The following is a 27,101-nucleotide window of genomic DNA, read 5'->3' on the forward strand; positions in this document are numbered from 1 at the left end:
TAACTCAGTCAGGAACTGACTCATAGAAGAGGCGAGGCCTTCCCTAACTATCGTGTTATAAAACAGCAGTGTGCCATCACACAAACTCTCTATCCCCTTTGCCTGCTCTATTTTCTGCATATCCTGCCCCTCCTTCCAACCCCTAAGTGAAAGCAATGTGAGAACAGGGACTTTGTCTCACCTAATACTTGAGCATTCAGAACAGTCCCTGAAACATAAAGCTTTCAATAAGTACTTGTTAAATCTGAATGAATGAAGTTTAATGTGAGTCTCGAAAGTTTTAAAGGACTTAGCTTGGGAAAAACATGTGTGAGAGAATAGCAAAGAGTGTAGGAGGGCATGGTAGGGTGAGGTATTTTGGCAGCAGTATAGGTTGGGTGTAGCAAGTGTCAGCAGATGAGGCTGGCTGCAAAGGCAGGTGGGTTGAAGGATGGGGAGTCAGGTGGGTTACAGTAAGGAGTTGGAATATTTATATCTGAGAATAGGGACCAATGAAGGATTTGGGGTAGGGGAGTGTCATGATGTGATTTTGCTTTAAGAGATTATTTCCTGTGGTATAGAAAATGGGTTTCAGTGAAAGCAGAGAGCAAGGACACCAGTTATTGCAATAGTTAAGGCAAGAGATGGGGACTTTGGAGTCGTCAGAGTCTAGGCAAAAGTAAAGAGTATGGGTGAGATTGTGTGTAAAAAGAAAAAGGAAAGTGTGTAAAAAGAGAAAAGACGAAGGCAAGGGTCAACTTTCAGAGAATTTCACAGCTGAGGGGTAGGAAGGGACATTGAGAAGTAGCCGTAGTTTAGGAGGACAAGGGGTTGGGCAGATGGGGAAGGATGCTTAATCCACAGTATAAAATGCTGGAAAGGTCAAGGAAGATGAGAATTGAAAAGTGGCTGTTGGATTTGGCAATCAACAGGTTCTTATAACTGTAGAATGCACTTTCAGTGGAATGGTGGATGTGCATGACAATTTGTGGTTTCTTGACAGTAAGTGGGACATAAGAAAATGAGGGTTAGGCTACTAATAGGATCTTGGTTGTGAAGATAAAGAGGATAGAAGAAGAGAATAAGGAGTAAAGGAGCTCAGGGTGAAAATCCAAGCATGTTTACATCAAAGGCAGAGTGAAGAAAAGAGAGAAAGAGAGGTTGTAAAAATAGGTGTAAGGATTAAAAAAAATCCAGGCTGTGATGAGAAAGTGGGGTACGATCACTTTGGGTGACTTTGGGTATGTTGAGGAGTACTAAAGAGAAGAGAGGAAGGAAGTAAATATAGGTGTGGATGAGAGTAAGCTGGGTTTCAGGGAAGGAAGGTGAATAATCCTTCACTAATGAACTCTTTTCTGTCAAGTAAAAGCAGGTCATCTGTTCAAAGTAATGAGGTCAAGAATAGGAGAGGAATTTTGAAGAGAGATGTAAAGATTTAGCAACCACCCAGGAAAATGGGAGAAGAAGCTGACCAAGGATGTATTTTCACAGCAGAAGTTTTCAGCCCTTAGTAAAACTTAACGCGCAAAGCATTCTGTGAGAGTTCATTCTCAGTTTCTGGTCTTTTAGTAGCTGCAGGAAAAGTTTAAGTGGATATAAAAATGAGAAGAACTTTACAAGTTTATTAAGTAGAAACTAACAAGTTAACCACTCAGCCCATTTTCAGTAGAGGTTCTCATTAAGGACCTGATATTTGAAAGTCTGCACAGTCATAATGACTATGTTATTACCCTACGACCTCAGCAGAATTCAGTATTGGAAAATGCCCTGTGAAAATGGCTTTAAGCTCTTGCTAGTAACATTAGTATAATCCTAGGAATGTTAACAAAAGTTTCAGGCCTTCTTGAGCTAATCTTCATTCCAGGTAGTGATACATTAAATAGATAAAAATGTTAATTAGGTATTTGAACATTCGAAGACGCAGTGACCCTGTGTGTGTTTGGGTGTGCAAGCATGTGAGAGATATCATTGTTTAAAACTTGTGATAGTTACTAAAATGTTCATTTAGAGTGGTTTATCTCAGTAAAGAGAAAAGAAGAAAATAAGGTAGAAAAATTTTAAACTCCTGTTTAATCTCTTAAAACCTAACCTATTGACTTTTCTATTAACTGACCTATTTACAGGAGGAGATTTTCCTAACATGGACACAGTTTTAAATAAGGAAAAAAAATTTTTAAATGCTCATCATAATATTTGTATGACAGTTATAAAGTTGTCTAGCTATGGAACTATAAAACAAAATCCAAATATGAAGCCAGTTAAGAACACATGCTGTTCACAATCATAATTTATAAGCTACCATGGAATATTCTTATTCTGCTATTGAAGTGGACAGCCCTTTCTCATTGCTACCATACCAAGATATTGATAAAGATTTCTGAAAAAAGAGCCTCAACAACTTACTTTCAACTTTCCTAAGAGAGCTTAGGAAAGTTGTCTGATTCAAAGTTTATGCCACAGAATGTGATAACACTCATTAAACAGAAATAATACTATGAGGTTTATCAAATTATGAAATTGATGAACATCCTTTATTTAAAATGTATTATAAGTTCTTAGGTAAATTTAGGGACTTGCCAATTACATATACAAAGCAGAATTGTTTGTATTCATCTAAGCCTCTGAGGGTAAATGTCTTGGAACATGTAATAGTTAACGGGAAAAATCTGGTGTGAAAATATTTGTATTGGTGAATTTTACTGCTTTATTATACTTTTCCTTCTCATTAGTAATATTTTTCAGAAGAGTCTCCATGTCTGTGGATACCAAGGGTGGGGGACATTAAGTTGGATGAATTTCATAAAGACAATTACAGTGAGCCCTCTGTATCCACAGGTTCCACCGACCGTGGATCAAAAATATTAAAAAAAAAAAAAAATTATAGGAAGTTCCAAAATGTAAAACTTAACTTCGCTGCATGCAGGCAACAATTTACATAGCATTTACATTGTAATAGATATTATAAGTTCTCTAGAGATCATTTAAAGTCTACAGGAGGGTGTGTGTCAGTTATATGCAAATACTATAGTACCATTTTATATAAGCACGCACAGATTTTGATATGATGGGGCAGTCCTGGAGCCAGTCACTTATGGGTATTGAAGGACAAATGTACTGTATTTGGTAAGCTAGTAGGATTTGTCTCAGTAAAGAAGATTGCCTCTGGGTTCCTTTCTTCACTGGAAGAAAAATGAACATTCTGCTAATTGACCAGATTCTCAGCCTCACTTTCGTATTACATTGGTTATTGGCACCAATAATTGTAAAATCACTTTGTAAATGTAGAGTGCCACATCAAGGCTCGTTTAGCCTTATGTGTTCTCAACCTCTGTAACTCACTAGAATAATGCAAATTGCTTGACTCAAACCAATAAAAGAGAAACTGTGTTGTATGTGACATTATAAAGAATGGAACTTTACACTTGTGAAGGAGTAATGATAGCTAACTTTATTGAACACTTAATGTTGTACCCAACATTATTCTAAGCTCTTTACTTAACACTAATTTATTTAAAGTATAGTAGCTGCTTATTGATAGTGTAGCCATTTCAGGGTAGTTCATTCTCTCATTGAGTGATTCATAGTAGGCGGTGCTCAGAGTAGATAGCATTGTGTGTGTAAGAACTATAACACCTAAATGATATCCATTTTGTTTTATAATTTCATGATGTATTTAAAATGTAAATGAGATGGAAAGCACTTGATTTTGACCTATTTATATAAGCCTTGTAAAAGTTTAACATGATAGGCAATTCTCTCCTTCAGCCTCTGTATCTACTGGGATGTGTGGAAAGAGCATGGATTTTAGAGTCCAGCATAACCTGGGCAAGATACATAATCTTTTGGTTGTCTTAAAGAACATAGTAGCTCCTCAATAAATATTTTGTTCAGTCATCAAATGATTGAAATGCCTGGCACATAGGTTCTTAATTACTTTTGTTTCCATTTCTTTAGTTTTCCTTCAGGAATTTAGAAATAGCAGCCTCCCTTATTGTTCACTTCCTCAGAGTAATATTTGTTGACCCTTGACTGCCACAGCAATTACTGTTTGGGACTTCCAGATCAGGAGTTGGGAAGGAAACTGAAACTGCTTCCTTGTACCATCTTTTTCTTTGAATTAATTTTTTTTCCTTTTATATTTCCTGTTAAAGTTTTCTTTTCTGTTTGAATGTTACTAGGATAACAGACTTTTGTATTAAGAGTCTTACAATATAGCTCTAATAGAAAAATTCACAAGTCTTTTAAAGTAAACTAGTTTTTCTCATAAAGTGAAAGAACTGCATTCCCTTTAAGCTAATAGTATTGCCTGCAAAGTTATAAAAACTTCCATCATTTTCTTTCACACTTTTGAAATCCTATGGTTTATAACAGCTTTAAATAATTTGGCGACTTCCATCCCAGCTCTGACACAGAGCTTTTCAGCCTGTCCTGCTGTCTGTGTACGTGCTGCTTGACATTGACAGGATTCTTGTCAAAATGGGGCTTTTGCATAAATTAGTGTTTAACCCTGGACAGGCTTTTCCTCCTCATTTCAATACAGCTTTTAAGAGACTGTGCTGCTCTTATCCATAGATAATGAAAGTGAAATTTGACTATTTTATCATGCATTTTACACTCTTTAGGAGTACCATAAACTTTACTAGTCTTATTTATTTTTCTTTTTAAAAAAAAATGTATTTATTTATTTTTGGCTGCATTGGGTCTTTGTTGCTGTGTGCGGGCTTTCTCTAGTTGCCGCAAGAGGGGGCTACTCTTCGTTGTGGTTCATGGGTTTCTCATTGCCGTGGCTTTTCTTGTTGCAGAGCATGGGTGCTAGGCACACGGGCTTCAGTAGTTGTGGCACACGGGCTCAGTAGTTGTGGCTCATGGGCTCCAGAGCGCAGGCTCAGTAGTTGTGGCATATGGGCTTAGTTGCTCTGTGGCATGTAGGATCTTCCAGGACCAGGGCTCGTACCCATGTCCCCTGCATTGGCAGGCGGATTCTTAACCACTGCGCCACCAGGGAAGTCCTCTTACTGATTTCTCATTAAGCCCTAATTAGTAATTCTCAGTGTTACCAATTCTTGTACAATATAGACACCATCACTGATAGCCTACTGTCCCTTCTTGTCCAGAGGACCTATTTGCCTTACTTTTTATTTTAATAAGCAGCTTACATTGTATGTGGGGGAGAAAGTGAAAGGAAGGGGAAGGAGTTTCGAGTTGCATAAAGGAGTACACTTTAAATAATCTTATGGATGAATTTAGAATTTTTAAAAAGTTAACTGTTTTACCTTAATACTTTCTAGAAGGTACATATTAAGCATTGTGGATAATTTGTGTTTTACAGTAAGAACTGTAGCACCTAAATGATATCACATCCATTTTGTTTTATTAATTTTATGATGTATTTAAAATGTAAATTTTGATCTATTTGTATAAGCACTTGATTTTGATCTATTTCTTGGGTATTTGAAGCACCCAAGAAAATCTTTTGACTCTAATGCAGAGACTTTGTACCTTCCTGATTTTTTCTTACCATCATTGTTCCAGCCATGGCTGAATGGAGAAGGAACAATAGCTTCATTCTTGAACTACAAGAATATTTACATATTCAGTAGGAACAAACATTTATTTGCTTTTCCTTTGGGTATGATGATGAGCAAATTATTCTCCATAGTATATTATCAGTTCCCCCAGCCTCTGTTGAACATCTCAGATGTTTCAGGTGTGGAATTACATGTGACTAAAAAGATGGTTCCTGAATTTCAATAAACCTAGAAATAGTATTATTACAGCAAAATATAATACATTTAGTAGCCTTAATTAAATCAGGTGATATATACTGTCTAATTTTTCTTTACCTAAGTTGATGGAAAAGAGTTTATCTCCCTTATTATTCTTGGAGAAAAGCTTTGTGATACCTTTTCTTTCTTCAACAGTCTAACCATCAAAAATGATTGAGAAAAGAAGCTAAGCTTGGAAAGAAAATGATTTCTTTTAAAAAAAAGCTAACTTCATATACCGAACATTTTGAAATCTCAACATGAGGGAAAAAAACCTCATAAATTTAAGCATACTAAGAGTAATTTATACTTAGGTAACAGCAAGATGATATGTTATATCTTTACCAACATATTGAAATAATTAGAATAAATGATTGAGAATGTGAAGATTGGAGTTCCTTCTATACAATGCCTGCTTATAACTGGAACATATACGCCAGGCACCATATATGTCTGTGTTAGCTGATTTAATAACTACAGGAACCCTATGAAATAATTATTAGTATTCCCACTTAATACACATGAAAAAGTACAAATCCAAGTTCAGAGCCATTAAGAAACTTGCCTAAAATCATTGAGCTAGTAAGTTGTAGAGCTGATGTTCAGTTTGCAGACTTGCTGACATCATAGCACATGATTTTACACTTTACCTGTAAATGGAGATAAATGATACCAACCTACTTTTTGTATAACGTATATAAAAATTTCATCATAGCAGTAAGTTTGTACTCAATATGTGATACACAGTTTTGGTAAAGTAACTATCAACTATTTAGTTCATTCAGTCTTAATTCTCTCTTAAAATTTAGAGAATTTTAAATTGAGAAGCAAAGATGTTTGTGCAAGAGGTATTTCTCAAGGGGCTAGAAAATATTTTACAAAGAGTAGAAAAAGAATCAACCTATTCCTTTAACCTACAGTTCTATTCCTAAGAGCTTAATCTTATACTGTGAATCTCCTTTTATCTTCTAAATTTCACTGGAATCTAGTTTCAGGGTTAAACTACATTTTAGCCACCCATGTATGTTTTAGGTGGTAATCCTCCAATTTCCACTAGGCAAAAAAAAAAAACTAACCAATTACCAAGATAATTTTATTTTAGAAAAACTGACTTAATATTATATAGCTATTCAGAACACACCAATGATAACACTATGCCAAAGTAGTATCTTTCAATAGTGCATATATTCAATTACAGTTAAATTTAAAACTTTAGGTTGGGAAAATAATTATCTTCAAATATATAACGAAATAGACCTGGGAGTGGGTTATAGACATTTCGTTTGATGACAAGTACAGTATGAGCAAGGAATGATCAAGCAGCTGCTAAAAACATTAAAGCGAGGTCAGATTGCACTAATGATTATATAGAGTTTGCTCATCATGGGAAATAGTAGTATTATGTTGCAAGCAGACCATACATGCAATATTATTCTGAATACTAGGTTACATAGAATAGTAAATATTAAAATGTATAAAGGAAAATAAGATCAAGATGATGGGAGATAGTGGAAATAATGGTATTTGACAAATGATTCCAGGAACTGAGTCTTTTGATTTTACAAAATAGAAGACTAAGAGAAAGGCATAATACTTGTTTTAAAATAATTTAAAATCTTCCATATGGCAAAGGACATAGGCTTAACTAGAAAGCGCGGGTAGTTTGCACTTTCTAGAGAAGGATACAAAGGAGTGGGGTTGGCTGCCTGAGAAAGCCTTAGCATCCTTCACCACTTATTTGAAGGAGACAGAACCATCACACCACCTGTGTGTGATGTGTGGGGATGAATTTTGTACCTTGTAGATCAGATCATTGACTCCTGGGGCACCTCACAGTTCTTAAACTACAGCTTTTATTAACTAGCCTGATAATTGATAAGGACTTTTAAACATATTTTCTTTATGTTTCACTAAAGAGAAATCATTTTACTTCATTATGCAGACATTGTTAATATGGGTTGCTGGGTATGTATGGGATTTAAATGTGAAAATGATTATTACATTGTAATCTTATAGATAAGTATAAATAATTTATAAATAACTATAAATAACCTTATATATAGCTGCTATAAGATTCAAAATTTTAATTCTTTTCCTGTCAATCTTATGTTCCTTAGGGGTGAAAACATTAGCAAGTGATTTTATTTTCTGTACTGTTAGATATTGCAAACCTTTTCTTAAAGTTATATAAAGCATGTCAAGTCGTCTCCTTTCCCTACTCCAACACTCAGTACTTTTTAATGGCAAAGATCTGGCCTGTATTTTATCAATTTGACATGGAGTTTTTTTTTCTAATTCTGTTTCTTTAGTCTGTATTACAGGTCACTGAAGCATACCATAAGTACTTGTCTCAAGTGGTCAGTTACATAAAATGTACTGAGCTGACTGTTTAGAATAAAAAGCAGTCTGGCATTATGATGTGCTAATTATTACTTTCAGAGAAAGAATTAGTTAATTCATTCTTAAAGTATATTGTATTAGTTACAAATTTAAGATGTAAAAATAGTGTAACTTATGAGGGAGTGAAATGATTAACCACTTGTGATTAGTGCTCATAAGTTTTAACCGTAAGATATTCTAAAACATATTTGCTCAATTAGCATATTTGGGAAAGCAGTTGCTTTTGCAAGGGTAATTTATAGGCAATCACCTGAAAACGTATCGACAGGCATAGATAAGCATTTTTCATTATTAATCATCATTGCTATACCTCTGCTGTTTAAATAGTGTTTCTGTTTTTTATGGCATTTGATAAAATTTTAAGGGTATGGTCTTGGTATTAAGGCAAGATGTTCAAAGAGGTTAATCACGTTTATTTTTAGCTTTTTCTTAAAATATTCATATTTTAGGCAAATAATATCTTTAACTTTTGATTAATCATTTTTAGTAATGTGTCTTTGCTAATTTTCTCCTTTTCTTTGTTTTATTTGCCCTTTTTCTCTATAATTAAAAAAGAAGACCTCTTCCTAAAAGAAACAAAAACAGTGGTAACAATGGAATGATTTATAATGTGAAATTATTAGTTTTTGTGTATAGATGTTTTTAAATTTTCTGAAGAAATAAAAGGCAAGCAGGTGACAAGAGTCTTTCTCCTTGCATTGGCTCTTTCATTTTCTTCAATGGCTTTTCCACTTTCCTTATCTGACCAAAGCAATTTGAGGAATATTCTTACAGCAAACCTGATTTTTAGCAAAATCTGTGAGTCTTGATAGTTTAATTGAAGTGAGCATGTATATATTACTGTCAAAGAATTACTTAATTCAGAATAATATACAACATATATGGCTTATTTGCTAAACTCTTTTTGGGTATTATCTCATGTAATGCTCCTTGTAAACCTATGAGTTGCTGTCTATGTGAGAAAACTGAGATGTAGAGAAGTTGAGTAACACATGTAGGAAGTGGTGGAGTCTAAACTCAGACTCAGATCTGACCTAACAGACTGAGGTCTTAAATACCAATGCCATGATAAGGTATCTCTCAAGGGAATCTGAGTAGATTGACATCTTTTGGAGCAGAAATATGCTTCCCACCCTGACTTCTGGACAAGCTTTGTAATCTATTTAACCTTAACTTTAAAAGAGGAAATGAGTTGGAGAGAGGTACACATTTTTACAAATCATATATTCATTCTTTGGACTTCACTATAGCATTTTAACAAAGATGCTGACCATTAAATGTTGTTTATACTAGCTTCAGGGCAGAAGCCATCTACTTATTTAAAATTAATCTTTAGCCAGCTATTAGAAAAAAATAAGCAAAACTGTCTGAGGCAAGAAATGTAAAATATACACTATGTGATGCCATGAAAAGAACTTTGGAGTGGACAGCCCAGGGGTCTTATTGAAGCATGGCCACTTACATAACTTTGGGTAAGTTACTCTGAGCCTTAGCTTGTTCATCTGTAGGAGGATGAGATTAAATAATTCAAAGCATTGTTGCAAGGATTAAATGAGATAAAATGCCAGGCACATAGTAGAATAATCATTCCCCTTTTTTCTATTCCAAGTTTTAAATAAAGTTGGGTGTGTTTTTGAATGGAAGAGTATCAGTACTTTTATTATTTGAAGTTTGAAAAGGGTGACATTTTCTAGTCTCTTTTTTGTAGTATATTCTCCTAGTTGAAATATGGATGCAGCCTTTTGATGTTGAGTTGCATTTTCTTGAGTGTCTAAGCTGCCAAAAATAGTTTGTTTACTTTGTATTAAATAGTAGAAGATCTTAGCGATGTTAGAGGAAAGACAATGGTGGATAGTACTGTATTTGCTTTAACTGTCATTGAAACATCCAGTTTTCTTCCATGTTAAAGTTTAGTTGTCTTATTTAGGTAGTGCTTTAGTTGGCAGAGTACAGAATAAAACCCTTGAGGTAGGGATTCAGATGATTTCCTAATATCTGATAGAATCATCAATAATCCTTGCCTAATTCTTATGTAACTTTAGAGAATATTCTCTTTTCTAAAAAGAGAATATCAGAACACAGTGAAATGTCTCAGAGTTCTCCTGAAACATTATATTGCCGTTCCTCCCTGGCAGCCAGGCGCGCCTCCAGTCCTCCCCTCGGTCCCCAGCAGCGGAACAGCGGCTGGGAGGCCTTCCGGCGCCGTTTGCTGCGTGGCCGCCTCCTCTGCGGTGCTACGACGTACTGCGAGAAGTAGAGCTCCGGGGTGGAGATGTGTCTCTTCCTTGAAGACCTGCGGGAGGGTTCCTGCATCCTCTGCCTCTGCTCCAGGGCGTTTGTGGAAGATCGGAAATTGTGCAGTTTGGGATTAAAAGGCTACTACGTTAAAGACGATGGCAACAGTGCAGGAGAGCAAGCTACAGAAGAGGAAGAAGGTGGTCGTTCCCAGGGCACTGCAGAGTCACGTGACAGCAAAGACGTAAGCCCAGATGAAAGTGAACTTGATTCTGAGACTGAACTCATGAGAAGTATGGGACTGCCACTTCAGTTTGGTAGGGTTTCTGCACATAAGAATTTTGAGGTATCTATGAATACTAGAAACAAAGTTTAAAAAGAGAAAAATCATCAAAAGGAGTACTTAGATGAAATTAAGAGAGAATCTTGGAGACAAGAATGTGAGGAAGATGACATTTTGGCTTCAGATGATCCATCTTCATCTGAGAATGAGAACACCAGAAGGTATAAACTTCGAACCGAAAAAGACATTGAAGGTGAGAATCTTCCTGCTGAAAATACATTATCTCCACAGCTGGAAATTACGGAGCTCTGGGAGAAGTACTGGAAGGAATACCGGGGGGAACTGCTGTGGCAAAGCTGGCAAGAAAAGCATGCAGGTCAGACACCGTCCTCAGAACCCTGGAACATCCCTAATACAAAGGCGGAATGGGAGCAGCATTATAGCCAGCTGTATTGGTATTATTTGGAACAGTTGCAGTATTGGGAAGCCCAGGGTTGGACTTTTGATGCTTCACAAAGCTGTGATACGGATACTTGTGTGTCTAAAACAGTAGTTGACAACAAGAAAGACGAAAATCGCACGAAAGCAGATGAACTTTCTTCTCCATCTTCATCAATGGATAGCGAAAGCTCTGGTTCAAGTGATAAAGATCATAATGAAATTCTTGATGGACTTAGTAATATAAGTCTGAATTCAGAGAATGTAGAACAGAGCCGATTAGATCCCTCTGTGTGTTGTGATGGACAGCAGAAGAGAATGCCTTGCTTAGGGCCAAAGTGAACCATGTAATGGAGGAACAAGGAAAGCAGCTTGTCTGGGAACAGAAGCACAAGCCAACCAGCTCAGGGTTCGCAAGAGTCATCAGAAGCAAACACAATCAAAGACAGACCACACCTCATCGGCACTGATGGAGATGAGAATGGCAAAGATCCACCTGAACAGAAGCCAAGCAAATTCAAGAGGAGCCACGAACTGGATGGACATTGATGAAAACCCGGATTCAGACTTTGATGTTGACGGTTCCCTTCTAGGATTCAAGCATGGCTCAGGACAAAAATATGGTGGAATTTCAAATTTCAGTCACCGGCAGGTCAGGTATCCACACAAGAATGTGAAGTACGAGTCAAAGTACTTAGACATGAGAAGACAAGTCAATATGAAAAACAAACACATCTTCTTCACTGAAGAGCCAGGAAAAACTCTTTTCAAGAAAAGCAAAACTTTGAGTAAGGTAGAAAAATTCCTAAAATGGGTAATGAACCAATGGATGAGGAAGCATCGCAGGAGTCAGTTTCTCATAACAACGTGCAAGATACTTGCACAAGCAGTGGTTCAGAGGAACAAGAAGTGTCTGTTGAAAAAGGGGATGACCCACCGGAGACAAGTGAGCCAGAACCTGGAAAGCGTCGTGCCATGTCTCCAGCTGGGGAAGTGGGAACAGAGAAAACTGAGAGGGACAGCACAGAAGTAGCAGTGACAGATGAGGGTGACTGCCCCACCCAGGCTGCACCAGACCGTCTTCAGGTAGAAACCGAAGCTGAAAATAAAAAGAAGAAGAAGAGCAAGAAAAGAAAGGGAATTGGTCTGCCTCCTGAGATCACTGCTGTGCCCGAGCTGGCAAAGTACTGGGCCCAGAGATACAGGCTCTTCTCTCCCTTTGACGATGGGATTAGATTAGACAGAGAGGGCTGGTTTTCAGTTATACCCGAGATCACGGAGCACATTGCTGGCAGGGTCAGCCCGTCCTTCCAGTGTGACACCGTAGTCGACGCATTTTGTGGAGTTGGAGGAAATACCATTCAGTTTGCCTTAGCAGGAAAGAGAGTGATCACCATTGATATTGATCCTGTTAAGATCGATCTTGCTCACAGTAATGCAGAAGTTTATGGGGTAGCGGACAAGATTGAGTTCATCTGTGGAGATTTCCTGCAGCTGGCTTCTCGTTTTAAAGGCTGATGTCGTGTTTCTCAGCCCTCCTTGGGGAGGACCACACTACGCCACCGCTGAGATCTTGGACATCAGCACCATGATGTCTCCTGATGGCTTAGAAATTTTTCAGACTTTCCCAGAAGATGACTAATAATATCATTTATTTTCTTCCAAGAAATGCTAATATCAACCAGGTGGCGTCCTTGGCTGGGCCTGGAGGGCAAGTGGAAATAGAACAAAACTTTAATAATAGATTGAAGGCAATCACTGCTTATTTGGGGGAACTGATCTACAGATCAGCCTCTGAATCATAATTGAGGTGGTATAGAGATCAAAAGATCATAGCGGTCAGAACACTATTCACTTGGAATTTCTTCTCTGTATTCACTGATACTTTGTACCCATAGTCAAATGGGTATTTGTACCCTAATACACTTTTTCCCCACATTGATGCAGTACCATCCAGAATTTGCTTTTAAACATCCATTTATTTTATAAAGTTAGTGTTTTTTAAGTTTCTATTGAAAAAAACATGAAATATATTTTGTAATATAGAAATTTATATTCTTTTTCTATTAAAATGGCAGTGAAAGGAAGGAAAAAAAAACATTATATTCTCAGCCATGCATTTTGGACCAGTTGCTTAGTAATTAGATTTTGAATCCGATTTTGTTTCTTGTCTTGAATCAGTGTGGTTTTTTTAAATTAAATTTTATTTTTTTATACAGCAGGTTCTTATTAGTTATCCATTTTATACATATTACTATATATATGTCAATCCCACTCTCCTAATTCATCACACCACCACCACTACCCCCGCCACTGCCCCCCTTGGTGTCCATACGTTTGTTCTCTACATCTGTGTCTCTGTTTCTGCCCTGCAAACCAGTTGATCTGTACCATTTTTCTAGGTTCCACATATATGCGTTAATGTACGATATTTGTTTTTTTCTTTGTGACTTACTTCACTCTATATGACAGTCACTAGATCCATCCACGTCTCTACAAATGACCCAATTTCATTCCTTTTTATGGCTGAGTAATATTCCATTGTGTATATGTACCACATCTTCTTTATCCATTCGTCTGTCGATGGGCATCTAGGTAGCTTCCATGACCTGGCTATTGTAAAATAGCACTGCAATGAACATTGGGGTGCATGTGTCTTTTTGAATTATGATTTTCTCTGGGTATATGCCCAGTAGTGGGGTTGCTGGGTCATATGGTAATTCTATTTTTAGTTTTTTAAGGAACCTCCATACTGTTCTCCATAGTGGCTGTATCAATTTACATTCCCACCAACAGTGCAAGAGGGTTCCCTTTTCTCCACACCCTCTCCAGCATTTGTTGTTTGTAGATTTTCTGATGACGCCCATTCTAACTGGTGTAAGGTGATACCTCATTGTAGTTTTGATTTGCATTTCTCTAGTAATTAGTGATGTTGAGCAGCTTTTCATGTGCCTCTTGGCCATCTGTATGTCTTCTTTGGAGAAATGTCTATTTAGATCTTCTGCCGATTTTTTGATTGGGTTGTTTGTTTTTTTAATATTGAGCTGCGTGAGCTGTTTATATATTTTAGAGATTAATCCTTTGCCCATTGATTCATTTGCAAATATTTTCTCCCATTCTGAGGATTGTCTTTTTGTCTTGTTTGTAGTTTCCTTTGCTTTGCAAAAGCTTTTAAGTTTCATTAGGTCCCATTTGTTTATTTTTGTTTTTATTTCCATTACTCTAGGAGGTGGATCAAAAAGATCTTGCTGTGATTTATGTCAAAGACTGTTCTTCCTATGTTTTCCTCTAAGAGTTTTATAGTGTCTGGTCTTACATTTAGGTCTCTAATCCATTTTGAGTTTATTTTTGTGTATGGTGTTAGGGAGTGTTCTAATTTCATTCTTTTACTTGTAGCAGTGTGGGGTTTTTTTCTGCCACAAAATATTTGGTTAAAATAAATTATTACCAGATGTGGTATATTAAACAGATTATCTTAGAACTGCTATGAGGGAAAGAGGGATTATAATGCTGCATTACACTTTATTCTAAAATGGTATCTTATTTCACTCAAAGTTTCAAAAACAGTTAAATTAGTTTATTAACATAAAATTTGCTTATTTTGCTTATGTTTAATGAAGGCTGAGATTTTTATTTTTCCCCATTTAGGTATAGAAGGTGAGTTTGTATTGTCAAATGAGAATTTTAATTCATAGAAGTCAAAAGCACGGTTTAGATTTTCCCTGTGATAAAACACAAAGACAACGGTCTCTGAACTGAGTCAGGGGCCTGTGTTCCCGTTCCTGTTCTTTCAGCAGCTCATTTTCTTATATTAATCAAGCCACTCAACCTAGCTGGTTCCTAGTGTACAGCAGAGGATGAACCAGGTTGGGTTTTAGTTTTTATGCTTTAGGGGTTACAGAACTTGGAAGAACTAAAGAAGAGAAAGCCAAGGGGATACTGCTCACATACACATGTAAAAACACCCACTGTAACTTGAGCCCATCTATTTTATATTGGAATTCTGTATAAAATTTCATTTGAAAGAAGAGTGTCACATTTACCCCAAAAATAGATGATGATAATGATGATTTTTAAAATTTAAATTTGCTCAATTAGATTATCCCCAAATCCTCTTCCAATTCTGGCATTCACTGTGCCTGTATTTCTTGTCCTCATTACTTGGAAGCATAGTGTGAAGGGCAGACAGGACTATGATTCAGAAGACCTACTAACTCAAGTTATGGTACTAATTACCTGAGCAAATTATAGCTTCTTAGTTTTTTGGACTAACTGTTCTTTACAGAAACTATCTGTTTTGTAGTCTGTGGTTCCAGGCTACCACAGACAGACCCAGTTTATTTTGGGGTGGAGTTGTAAATATGGAATTGGAATGTATTTTTAAACAAGAATAATTGGTAAACTAAGGTTCAGTGTTAATCATAATACTTGACTCCTGTAGGCACAGCTGTTATCCATAATCTTCAATTACTTTATTACTCTCCAATTTTCAGTTGCTCTAATATAATAGAATATTAGTATAATTGACCTAAAATAGATTACTTAAAATATTTTAAGTTCTACTATTGGAATCCATTACATGAATTTTTGTTTTTGTTTTTGAATGGGGCAGAGGTACTTTATTTCACTACTTGGACTAAAAAGTAAAATCAAAGGTCAGAGTTTTCCAGTGGAAACCAAGAGGAAATGTTATGAATATCCAAGGTATAATCAAAATTATATACAACCTAGAGCCAATTCAGAGAGCTCAGTAATCTTCAAAGTGGTTTTCTTACATTAATTAATGCTGATGGCATCCCAAGGGTGAAAGAAATTTAATTCTCATATTTTAGTTACAGATAACCACAGGAAGAATCTGAATGGATCAAGATGTGCCATTTTAATAAGGCAGGTCAACAAATATTTCATCAAATATCTACCACATCAGCAATATATGAGGCGCAAAGTATCCCACTGATGTGGCCTACTTTACAGCCTGTTTTTTTTTGTTTGTTTTAGACTTTATTTTATAGAGGAGTTTTAGATTCACAGCAAAACTGAGAGGGGTACGGGATTTCCCACATACTCTTCGCCCCCACACATGCAAAGCCTCTCCCGTTCATCAACATCCCCCACCATCTATCAGTTGTACATATGTTACAATTGATAGACCTACATTAACTCATCATTATTTTCCAGAGCCCATAGTTTACATTAGGGTTCACTCATGGTGTACATTGGGTTTGGACAAATGTATTGGGACATGTATCTACCATAATAGTATCATACAGGATAGTTTCACAGCCCTAAAAATCTTACTGTGTTTTGCGTATTCATCCCTCCATCCCCCCAACCCTTGGCAACCAATGATCTTTTTACTGTCCCTATTTTGCCTTTGTTACATGATGTTTTGGGAAAGCAGGTTTGTCTTTAAAATTATTGTTTGCTTAGGTTTTATATTAAAATTAGTTGCTATTTCTATAAACTGACTACACAAGTTAACCAGACAGTCAAAGGTGGTCTGGAAATTCATAAGTAGTTCATATGTGAATCACTCAAGGAGATATGTACTCATTAAGATTTCAGTGTTCAAAATATTCAGAGTTCAAGGATTATTGTTGAGGGTACGTTGTATACATTTTGTATGCTGGCTTGTGTTTTTGTGACTACTGTGCAAATTGTTAAAAGGAACTGACTAGAAAAATTTTTATTAAATTTCACACAAAGTAGCTATTAGAGGTGACAATATCAGTAAGTTTTTCCAAGTTTTTTGTGAAGAGAATTGCCATCCCTGTTCCCTACTCCCACCAGTAATCAATAATCGTTTTCTCCTTACAAAGTCATGACTGTGCAAAAATGCTGAAGAAATGGTAATGTAAGATAAGGCAATTCAGTAAGTTAAGTAAGTATGAACATGTTGCTGAAGCAGAGGAAAACATAGTATTGTCAGCGAATAGAGACCTCCCCACAGAAGTTCCATAAACGCAGCTTTTAGGCATTAGAGATAGAGGCAGAAGAAATATCCAAAAAGGAAAAGGGAAAGGGTGGCAAACCCAAACTTCCTGAATTTCAGAATTATTTTCCAGGCTGTCCTGGCACTTAGGAATAGGAAGTTTCCTCCTCGTCCATTTGCCTAGAGAGCATCCTTGGCCTCTACCTACTGGATGTAGTAACAACTCCCCCCACCTACTCCTTCAACTTGTAATAACCAAAAATGTCTCCAGACATTGGCTACCTCTCCCACCCCCCCACTGTGGGGTAGGGAAATCACTCCCAGTTGAGAAACACCAGATCCACCACCTTCTTTAGAGTGGTGGTTTATATGCTTATCTGCACATCACCTTTATTTGTGGAACAGAGAACCTGACCTGTATTTAAATGTGTTTCATACCTCCTACTGAAGTATGTTCCAGGTTCGAAGTAACTGATTTACAATGAGCTTTTCAACAGCTCATTTATAAATGAGGAAATAATGTATTTGTCTGTATTCTCACTCAAGATGTAGTTTGTGCTAACGAGAGACTAAAAATGATATGCAGGAAAGGTGTAGTTGTGACCCATCAAATGTGTTTTATAGGTGAAGTTGTGTATCTCCTTTTTGCATTGGTGCTGTGACTCTTTTTTTCCTTTCAACATACCACTTCATTCATGTTTGGTGTCACAATGATTATTGCATATGTATCTTTTCATTAAAAGGAGTAATAGACTACTAAATATTGGCATAAAAGAGGGTGCATTTTGAATATTATTTATTTAGTATTTTAAAACCAGGTAAATCTGATAGCATGGTGAGCAAAAATCTGAGTCCCAATAAAATGGTTCTAAATCTCAAAAGCTTTGGTGAAGATGGCATTGGTCAGTTCCATTTTTATGAACGTTATCACCAATCTTTTAAAGAACCTTGTCTGAGTTAGAAACAAAATGGCCCTGGTCTGGACTCTTCCTCTAGTGAGCTCTGTGACTTGGGAAAATCACCTCTCTGGGTTTAGAGATTCCTCATCTGTCAAATCTAAGGGGACAGACCAGATAGCCTTCCAGGGCTGTGCCAGCTCAAAATACTGTCAGATTTTTTTTAAATGTTCATGAACTGTGAAATTAATTTTTTTTTTTTAGTTCTAAAACCGTTACAGAGTAGTGAAACTAAGGGAAGAAGATAAAGGTATAAATTTCATTCAAAGATGACTCCAAATAAACTGATCTATTAAATTGAGCTGTGTGTTATATGGAAAGAGGTGCTCATTCAGTGCTAAAAATTACTAGCTCTAAACTGTATGAAGTGATTTTTGTGGGTAACCAGGTTTGCCCCCGACTACTCTGTGGGAAGAATATTTCAAAGTTAAAAGAGGAAGATTGTGCCTTTGACAACTGAAAACCAAGCTGTCAGAATTATTTTTATTTTTTGCTTCCATTTTGTATAAAATAATTGTGAAGACATCAAATAATGTGAAAGAAATCTCATGGTTGGTCATCTCTATAGAACCATTTAATCGGTTATGGCTAGTATAGTCTGAGATTCTTTTAAACAGTAGAGATAGTTTTTCAAATAGCAATGTCATATTTATTATATAAATCCAGGTCACTCACTCAGTAAATGTAGTGTCCTACCTTTAATACTATATTTTATTGATAAAGTATATAGGTTTTTAGATGTCCTCTAACCAGTTTTGCAGCTGGGTGTGGAGAATAATAATATTCCATTCTAATTCCTAGAATAATTACTTCACCTTCTACAGCAGCAAACATATTTTTATCCTTCTCACTTAATATGCACAGTTGCAAATGTCATATGTCATAAAAATAAATAGTTTCTTTTCAAATTTAGCTATAAGATTTGACAATAATCATTCAGAGCAGTGACCATATTAATAAAAAAATATTTCTCTTCTTTCCTGAGCACTTTAATTTTTCTTCCTGCATCTTGATTGCTTTACTAAATTATAGACACAATATCTGATACTTCTAACCATTTTGAGATTGATTATTAATGAAAGGGACATAGAGAAAGGAGAACTAATCTGGAAGTTTGTCTCTAAAATGTTGTTATTGAGTTATGACAGATATTTTGTCAGATTTCTCTATTCTCTTATTTAGGTGATGATGGCCCCTTAAGGGTGATCATTAATTTGGGGCAATTAGTTTATTTCTTTTACATGCAGACGGAGACTTAAGGATTTAAATATCAGTGTCTGAATCAAAACTCAGATTTATCTTTGAAGTATTAGGGCAAAGTCACAAAGCTTTCCTGGACTTCAGTGTCCTTTATATAAAATGGAGATAACGGTTCTTAAGAATACTGTGGAGAATGCCTATTAATGAGTGATATGTTCGTGCCAAATATTAAATATCATTTCTAAATAATAGGATTTGATCAAATTATCATAGCATCTTTCTACTTGCATCAAGTATAATTGCAATAGTTGATCTGTAAAAATTAAAGAATAGAACTCAGTCCTTCATATAACTTCATTTGCTTTTAGGGTCAAAGGAAAGCAATCTTTTGGGACAGAAGATTCAACGATTAAGGAGGAAGAGGAAGAAATAGGATAAATTTCCTAAATCATGCAAATTATTGTACTCTGATAATTCAGCTGGAATTTAAACTCTGCTTTTGAAATAGATACTTTTTCTTTCATAAACAAAAATGAGAGCCAATTTTTTTCTCTCTATGAAGGGAGCATACTTCACAGCTGCATTAATTTAAAACACTAAAATAACAGGGTGGCAGCACTCAGTAAGAAACCAGTGTGGCTTTTGGCTACATTTCTGTTGCTTCTAAGTCCTTTTCAAATATTGTAATTAACTATACTGTTTCTGCTGTTTATTCTGCTTATACTAATTTATCCATGCCATTCCTTGAGTTGCTGGTTCTACCCCCTTAGTAAGAAAGAATATGAGAAGAAAACAGTTTGCGTCTTACTGTGGCGATTGCTGTGTCTTGCATGAAGCTTTCTTTATATGTAAATTGTATTTCTCTCCTCATTCCAATCCATTATTTTTTTCCTGTCTCTAGATGTAAGGTTCTTAACGATGTTGGAGATTTCATCAGATGAGGACAAACAGCTGGTGAACATTCTCTGGCTCCTCAGTCCCTTTTCCATATCTTACTAAAACCCCTTTCCATGATAAATACCTGGAAATATTTAGAAGCCCAAATATTCAATTAAACTTGTATTACATTGCTCGCTTTTCTGTGTTTTCACCACATTGTGTCAAGTCATTTGAGGAGATAACCATAATATTATGTGGAAATAATTTCCTTTTCTAGAATTAAATTTGATTCTAATGTTACTACTATAAATTTCATCCTTCTATTAACAAGGACCAAAAGAGTTTTAACAATGTCCTTGCCTTTTTTTTTCTTTCCCCTGCCGCCTACTATTATAAAAGTTGACAGATGTGAATCCCAGGGCAGCTTCTAAGAGGGTATATCAAAATGGGGACCATAAAATGTATTTAATGTAGGAAACTTGGAACTGTTTTGAACATGTTAAATCACTACTCTTTGCAAATAGGAAGAAGAAGCCACCTATGACCAAACTCTTGAATTCCGTAGAGGAGGTGATGGCCAGCCAAGACGATCCACTCGGCCAACCCAGCAGTTCTACCAACCTCCCCGGGCTCGGACCTAATGTGAGAAGGTAAAGTTGACATTGTGAGGAGCTTTCCATGTAAAGAAAGATACTATCATGTTAAATATATAAGTCCAGTTATATATAATATATTATTATATGTAATAATATATAAATATTATATATATATAATATTTCATAATAACATATAGACCTGCCTCATTTTATTGTGCTTCATTGTATTGCACTTCACAGATACTGCATTTTTTACAAATTGGAAGTTTCTGGCAACCCAGCATCAAGCAATTCTATCAGTGCCATTTTTCTAACAGCATTTGCTCACTTTTCTGTCTCTGTGTCACATTTTGGTAATCCTCACAATATTTCAAACTTACTATTATTATATTTGTTATGGTGATCTGTAGTCAATGATCTTTCATGTTACTATTGCAAAATGATTATGACTCACTGAAGGCTCAGATGATGGTTAGCACTTTTTAGCAGTAAAGTATTTTTAATTAAGACATGTACATCGCTTTTTAGACATAATGCCATTGCACACTCAATAGACAACAGTATAGTGTAAATATAACTTTTATATGCACTGGGAAACCAAAAACTTAGGGTGATTATTTTATTGTGATATTCACTTTATTGTGGTGGTCTGGAACTGAGCCCTCAGTATCTCTGGGGTTTGCCTGTAATAGAAGAAAACTAATGTTTTAAAACTACTTTCAATTATAAAGTATTTAAGATAGTACAAACTACTTTTTCTCCAAACCTTTCCCTGCAAATGCTATCCCTAATCCCCTTTTTTCTCTATACCTACTCTTTTCTATTGGAGGTGATGACAATCAGTGAAATGACTATAGGTTTGAAAGCAGGAAGAAGATGAAAGAAAACAAAGGACTAAATAATTATCAACCTGGGTAATTGAGTTTATTTTTTGTTTAATTGCTTTCAGTCCTTTTTAAGAAAGAGGAAATGTTTCATATATATCTTCAGGAATTGGATGAAGACAACATGACTGCTTATTGAGATGTAATTTTGGGGCCTTATGCTGTCAGTACAGAAACTTTCATCTTAGAGTTTCAGAAAGAGAGGTGGTATCTGAAAATCATCTTCAGTAGGAAGGAAGAGAAATATAACAAAGTCAGCAAATTATAGGACCAATCTAAGACATTCTCATTTTGATGAACAAAGACCTTACTTCTTAATATGTTTTTAGAAAGAAATACTTTCACCATCTTTGGTAACATTTCTATTTTTTCCTTATGCCAGGGTTTTTGAATATTTTTTTTTTAATAATTAGAGTTTTCCTGTTACAGCTTTTGTTATACATCACGTAAGACTATTTTAGACTTTATATCTTTTTTCTTAGTCTCTTCTTAGTAGCAAGACTATTGAGAATTTTTAAGAAATTGTTCCCAATTCCTTATTTCCTTATTTCAGCTGTTCATTCTGATAATGCTGTTATCCACATTGTATTTGTCCCCTACTGTGTGACTCTCAAACCAGCCAAGACTGTTTAGCACTTGAAATGCAGCTAGCCTGAATTGAGATGTGCTATAAATAAAAAATGCATACCAGATTTCAGACTTAGTTTGAAAAAAAACTCAATAATTTTTATTATTTATATATCAAAATGATAATATTTTAATAGATTGGGTTAAATAAAAAGTTATTATAATAATTTCACCTGTTTATTTTTACTTTTTAATGTGGCTACTAGAAAAGTAAGAATTACGTATGTCTCACATTATATTTCTGGACAGCACTGTTCCAGAGCCTTATATCTCCTGCAGCTTCCCCAAAGCTCTTTCATTGGTTAAAAATTAGTTCTGTCATCCTAAATGAAGAAATGTTTTCCTGTATTTTCTAGCCCTTTGCTCCTTATGTAATAGTGTGCCTGGAACAGAAGCCTGATGCTATTTGACTTCTCATTTACCCGAGTAAGCCAGTATAGCACCTTTTTCCCTCTTATCGTTGGTTTTTCTTTGCACTTAATACAAGGCTGTCAAGTAAACAAACGTGACCTTTTGCCCACAGTATCACAGAAGAGCTACTTCTTGACTTTGGGCATTTTTCTGTAGCATGCAAGAATTGACCAAAGCAGAATCAAAGTATACGTAAGGACTTCAGCAACTTTACATTGTGCACGGTTGAACATCCACTTTTAAAATAAGCTCAGTGTGCTTATAATTAAATCTTATTTAAGGTAAATGAAAACAGAATTCCCTGTTAGCTTTCCAGGGTCTTCTAAATTGTTTAAAACAGGTTTTAAAATGAGGCCAAAGGTTCTCAACCCTCTGATTGCTCTAGGACAGTGGATGCAGGACTCTAGGGCTCTTCAAGGGTGCCTTAGGGCTGTTGAAGGGAGGGCTAGAAGTAGAGAGAAGATGGTGGGAGTGAGTAAGAGTGTAGCCAATGGGTAGAACTCTCAGTCCTCTGGCCTCTTCTTTAGTGTCTTTCATACATTAGGGTTCCATCAAAAATTTCCTTTGAAAAAGAGTACACTGCTTAAAAGTAAATTATAAACCATAGCCCTGGGGTAATTGTAGCTTATTCGTATCAAACTGTACAGTGCAAATTGTTCCTAATCAACTAAAACGTTACAATCTAAGTGGTTCTCTATGTTCCCTGAGCTAAAACTTCCATCTTTCCCAGATGCTTGCTTTGGATTATACTGTTGACATGGAAATCCTCACAGTAAGAAAATTAATTTTGGTGGGGGACAGTCCCATGATGGTATCACTAGAAAAACCTCACTGCAAAATTTACTCTAAAAATTAATTAGTAAGACACATGTGATCTTGGTTGAAAAAACTTATTTATTCATTTTTGTACTTAGTTCAAACATATGTTATGAAAAATTATGAAGTAGAATTAAATATACTATCTTTGAATGGGAGGTTCAGCAATAAGAATTATACTTTTTGCTTTTGTCACACAACTGAATATATTATTTTCTTTTTTTTTAAGTTGATATATTTATTACTTTTTTTTTCTTAAGATATAATTTTAAATGAAAGGTTTTTAGCATAGGCCTTTTATTTTTTTATTATTTTTAATACATCTTTATTGGAGTATAATTGCTTCACGATACTGTGTTAGTTTCTGTTGTACAGCAGAGTGAATCAGCCACATGCATACATGTATCCCCATATCCCCTCCCTCTTGCATCTCCCTCCCACCCTTCCTATCCCACCCACCCCTCTAGGTGGTCACAAAGCACGGAGCTGATCTCCCTGTGCTTCCCACTAGCTGTCTATTTTACATTTGGTAGTGTATTTTGTTTTTATTTCCTCATTCCTGGTTTCCATTTAACTTAAACATTTAAAAAGAAGATATACACTGTATCCAGCCATTTGACTTCCAGCAAATATAAGCATGAATTCTAATATATGCTGAAATTTTTGTAAGATCTTGTTATTTAAAATTATTCAAGATAGTAAGAAACACTTAAGACACTTTCTTTTATCACTTACAAAGAACATAATTTCGTAGTCATAATCTTTATGTTTTGGGTACTTTGCTAGGTGATGAATGACCCATAGCAGCTGTGAAGTAAGTGTTTTTTAAATCAATGTATTAAATCAAAGATTTAAAGTTGTTGATGTGTAATTTACATTCTTTGATTATCCTAAGAAGGTTTTTTACAAGCCTTCTATACCATCGCCACCACCGCCCACCCCTACATACTCATATACTTCCCCAAAAGTGGAAAGGGAATTAGATTCTGCTTGAGCCTGGTACTAAGGACAACATCAGTGCTTAGCAAAAGCAAGAGATAGCTGGGAGTTAGGGCTCAGTGGAGGAGGAGGTCTCTGGGGGCAATGTGAGAAATAGGCCTAGGTCTGAGAGAGTGCTGGCAAGTCAGATTCACCCCCTGAGGGGAGAGAGGGCCCAAAACCTCTAGTTCCTGGGCTCATCATTGTTACAGACAACTTAGAGATAAGAGCATATATGGATAGAGAAAGTATACATAGTTATTTATTCAATGAAAATGACCAGAACTATGTGCATTTGGAGAGGTCTCTGACATTATTGGAGTCGTAGGAATTAGATACCAGTTATTGGTGGTGGCAGAAGAGTACGGCTTTAGACACGTTAAGAGTTTGACTTTGATGTGTTCGGTGCTATCATGAACTTCTGAATAAGAATTATATGATTAAAATTAAGCTTAAGAAATATTGCTGTTATGACATATATATACTACTAGGTATAAAATAGAGAACTAATGAGAACCTACTGTATAGCACAGGGAACTCTACTCAATGCTCTGTGGTGACCTAAATGGGAAGTCAGTCCAGAAAAGAGGAGATATATGTATACATATGGTTGATGCACTTTGCTGTACACTTGAAACTAACACAACATTGTAAATTAACAATACCTCAATTAAAAAAAAAAGAAATATTGCTGTTGGATGTAGGATGGATTACAACACCAGGAGGGAAAGAATCTAAGAAGCTATTGCACTGGTCCAGTCAAAGAGTTACAGCCTCGTGTCCTGCTGTAAAAAGAGAGAAATGGCAGACCTGTGTAGAAAGACCTTGTCACACACATCAGCAGGAAGCTCCCTAGTGCCATGGAGGTTAAGGCTAAGTATGCAAAGTGGTTTAATAAATGGTGACTCACTTTTAATTTTATCTCTAGTTTCTTATTTGTTTCATGAAAGAGTAGTCTTCACAGTTTTGCATATTAACCAGAAACCTTGAAACCAATAGCTAAGCATAGACTACTATATAAATACCATGACTTTGTTTATTTTCTAAGGTCCAGGTTTTAGCACCATTTGTAGCTGGTAAAAGATGGATTTTTAAATGGCTTTTTTTTTTTTTTTTTTTTTTTTTGGCAATCTAGATCATCTTTTTGCAAAATTTTTCAAATCAAGGTCAGGGAAGTGATTGCCATAAAGATAGCTATTATTACAGGACCCCGTGATGCCAGCTGGATAGGCATCGTGTGAGGATAATAGTACCCAAAGCTCTTTATTTTCTAATCAGGAGACTATTTACCTCAGAAGACTTCTGCGCTGTTTGAATGCAGCCGTGGGAATGCTACCCATCCCTGCCCAACCATTCTTTCATCCATGAGACTGAAATAGGACTGAAGCAAACAAGGCTTCTCTCACCACCTCTCTCAGCCTTTTCTGTTGTCACCACCCAGAGTGCTTCTACTAGAGTGGTATCTGATAAAGGTGGGGGGCAGGCAGGGGGAGGCGACAGACTCAAGTAAATTACTTGTGAGACTAAACCAGCTCAAAGGTGTTCAAAGGGGAAATGGAGGTGGGTAGAATAGGGGTAGAAGTACATTGGCAGACTGCATCTTTTTTAGGTCATCCTCTGTTAAACTCTACTCAGTGAATCCGAATTCCTGAAGTGCACATGCTAGCAATAGAGGGACTAACAGTGACAGAGATGTACTTCAAGAATTTCTAGATGAAAAAATTATTTAAAATATTTTGCTTTTTGTTTACATACTGATTTATAGAAATTATAAATCAGTTTATTTATAAATCAGTATGTTTATGAATTAACAGTGTCCAATTTGCTCTACTTGTGATCTATTGATACTTATACAAACACTTCACATTTACAGGTAAGTTTCAGCAGTGTATCTTGCGTATGGAAAAGTCAATTTGAGGGTCCAGTTTCACTTTCTTCCTCTCTTTTTAAATAGAGTCTTTGTGAAGAAAGGAGCTGTTTGACTGAAACATCCTGGTCAAAACCTGTTGATAGACCTCCTACTTGCCCTTCAGAATAAGATGGAGCCATGGTGGATATTATTATTTGGAGAACTAAAAGACAGATTTTAGGGGCAAAAATTCAACCCACATAAAGAATGGGGGAAAAAATACAATAAATTAAGCAAATACCTTTTACAAGTGAAAGAATTTTTTCTTCTGCCATCAATAAAACCAGTGCACTATTAAATACATTGTTTTGCTGTATGTTTTATTTGCTGAATGTTATTTTTCTCGTTCATCTGGTACTAACCCCATACTAATTGCCTTCTGTAGAATGGCAATTACAGCATACTGATGCCTCCCTGTAATTACAGAATAAACTGACTTACACAGCTTGCCACATTTCTTACAAAACAACCTGAAGCCAAATAGCAGTTCTTAGTATGGTAACACTACTAAATATGACAGCAAAAAATATTCAAAACTTGTATATGTTGTTTTAGCACTCTATTAATGTAATTTGATTGAAAAACAGGCATTCCCTTCCTTATAAAATGTGCAGTGGATCTTTTAAGATGCATCTGGTTGCAGATAACAGAAAACACAGCTCAAACTGGCTTAAACACTAAAGTACTGACTGACTTCACTACCAGAAGCACAGTAGATTTCAGCTGGTTTAATTTAGTGACTCAGAGTTGTCATGAAAAATCCTGATGCTTTGCATCTCATTTCTGCTCTCTCTGGCATAAGCATTCTACAGC

The 27,101-nt window shown here is 35.9% G+C and overlaps 1 protein-coding gene and 1 pseudogene across 1 annotated transcript in view; both read left to right on the top strand.

Annotated features, from left to right (window-relative positions):
- Positions 1–26,587, top strand: part of TDRD3 (tudor domain containing 3) — a 201,642-nt gene extending 175,055 nt beyond the window's left edge. Inside the window, exons 12-13 of the mRNA XM_065896180.1 lie at positions 20,592–20,717; positions 26,334–26,587. Coding sequence (XP_065752252.1) covers positions 20,592–20,708 — 117 coding nt within the window. The 3' untranslated portion in view covers positions 20,709–20,717; positions 26,334–26,587. The remainder of the gene's footprint in view (positions 1–20,591; positions 20,718–26,333) is intronic.
- Positions 10,420–12,905, top strand: LOC136137743 (trimethylguanosine synthase pseudogene; annotated as a pseudogene).
- Positions 26,588–27,101: the final 514 nt, after the last annotated feature.

The sequence above is a fragment of the Phocoena phocoena genome, chromosome 18 (assembly GCF_963924675.1).
Source record: "Phocoena phocoena chromosome 18, mPhoPho1.1, whole genome shotgun sequence".
In the NCBI taxonomy this organism is placed as follows: Eukaryota; Metazoa; Chordata; class Mammalia; order Artiodactyla; family Phocoenidae; genus Phocoena; species Phocoena phocoena.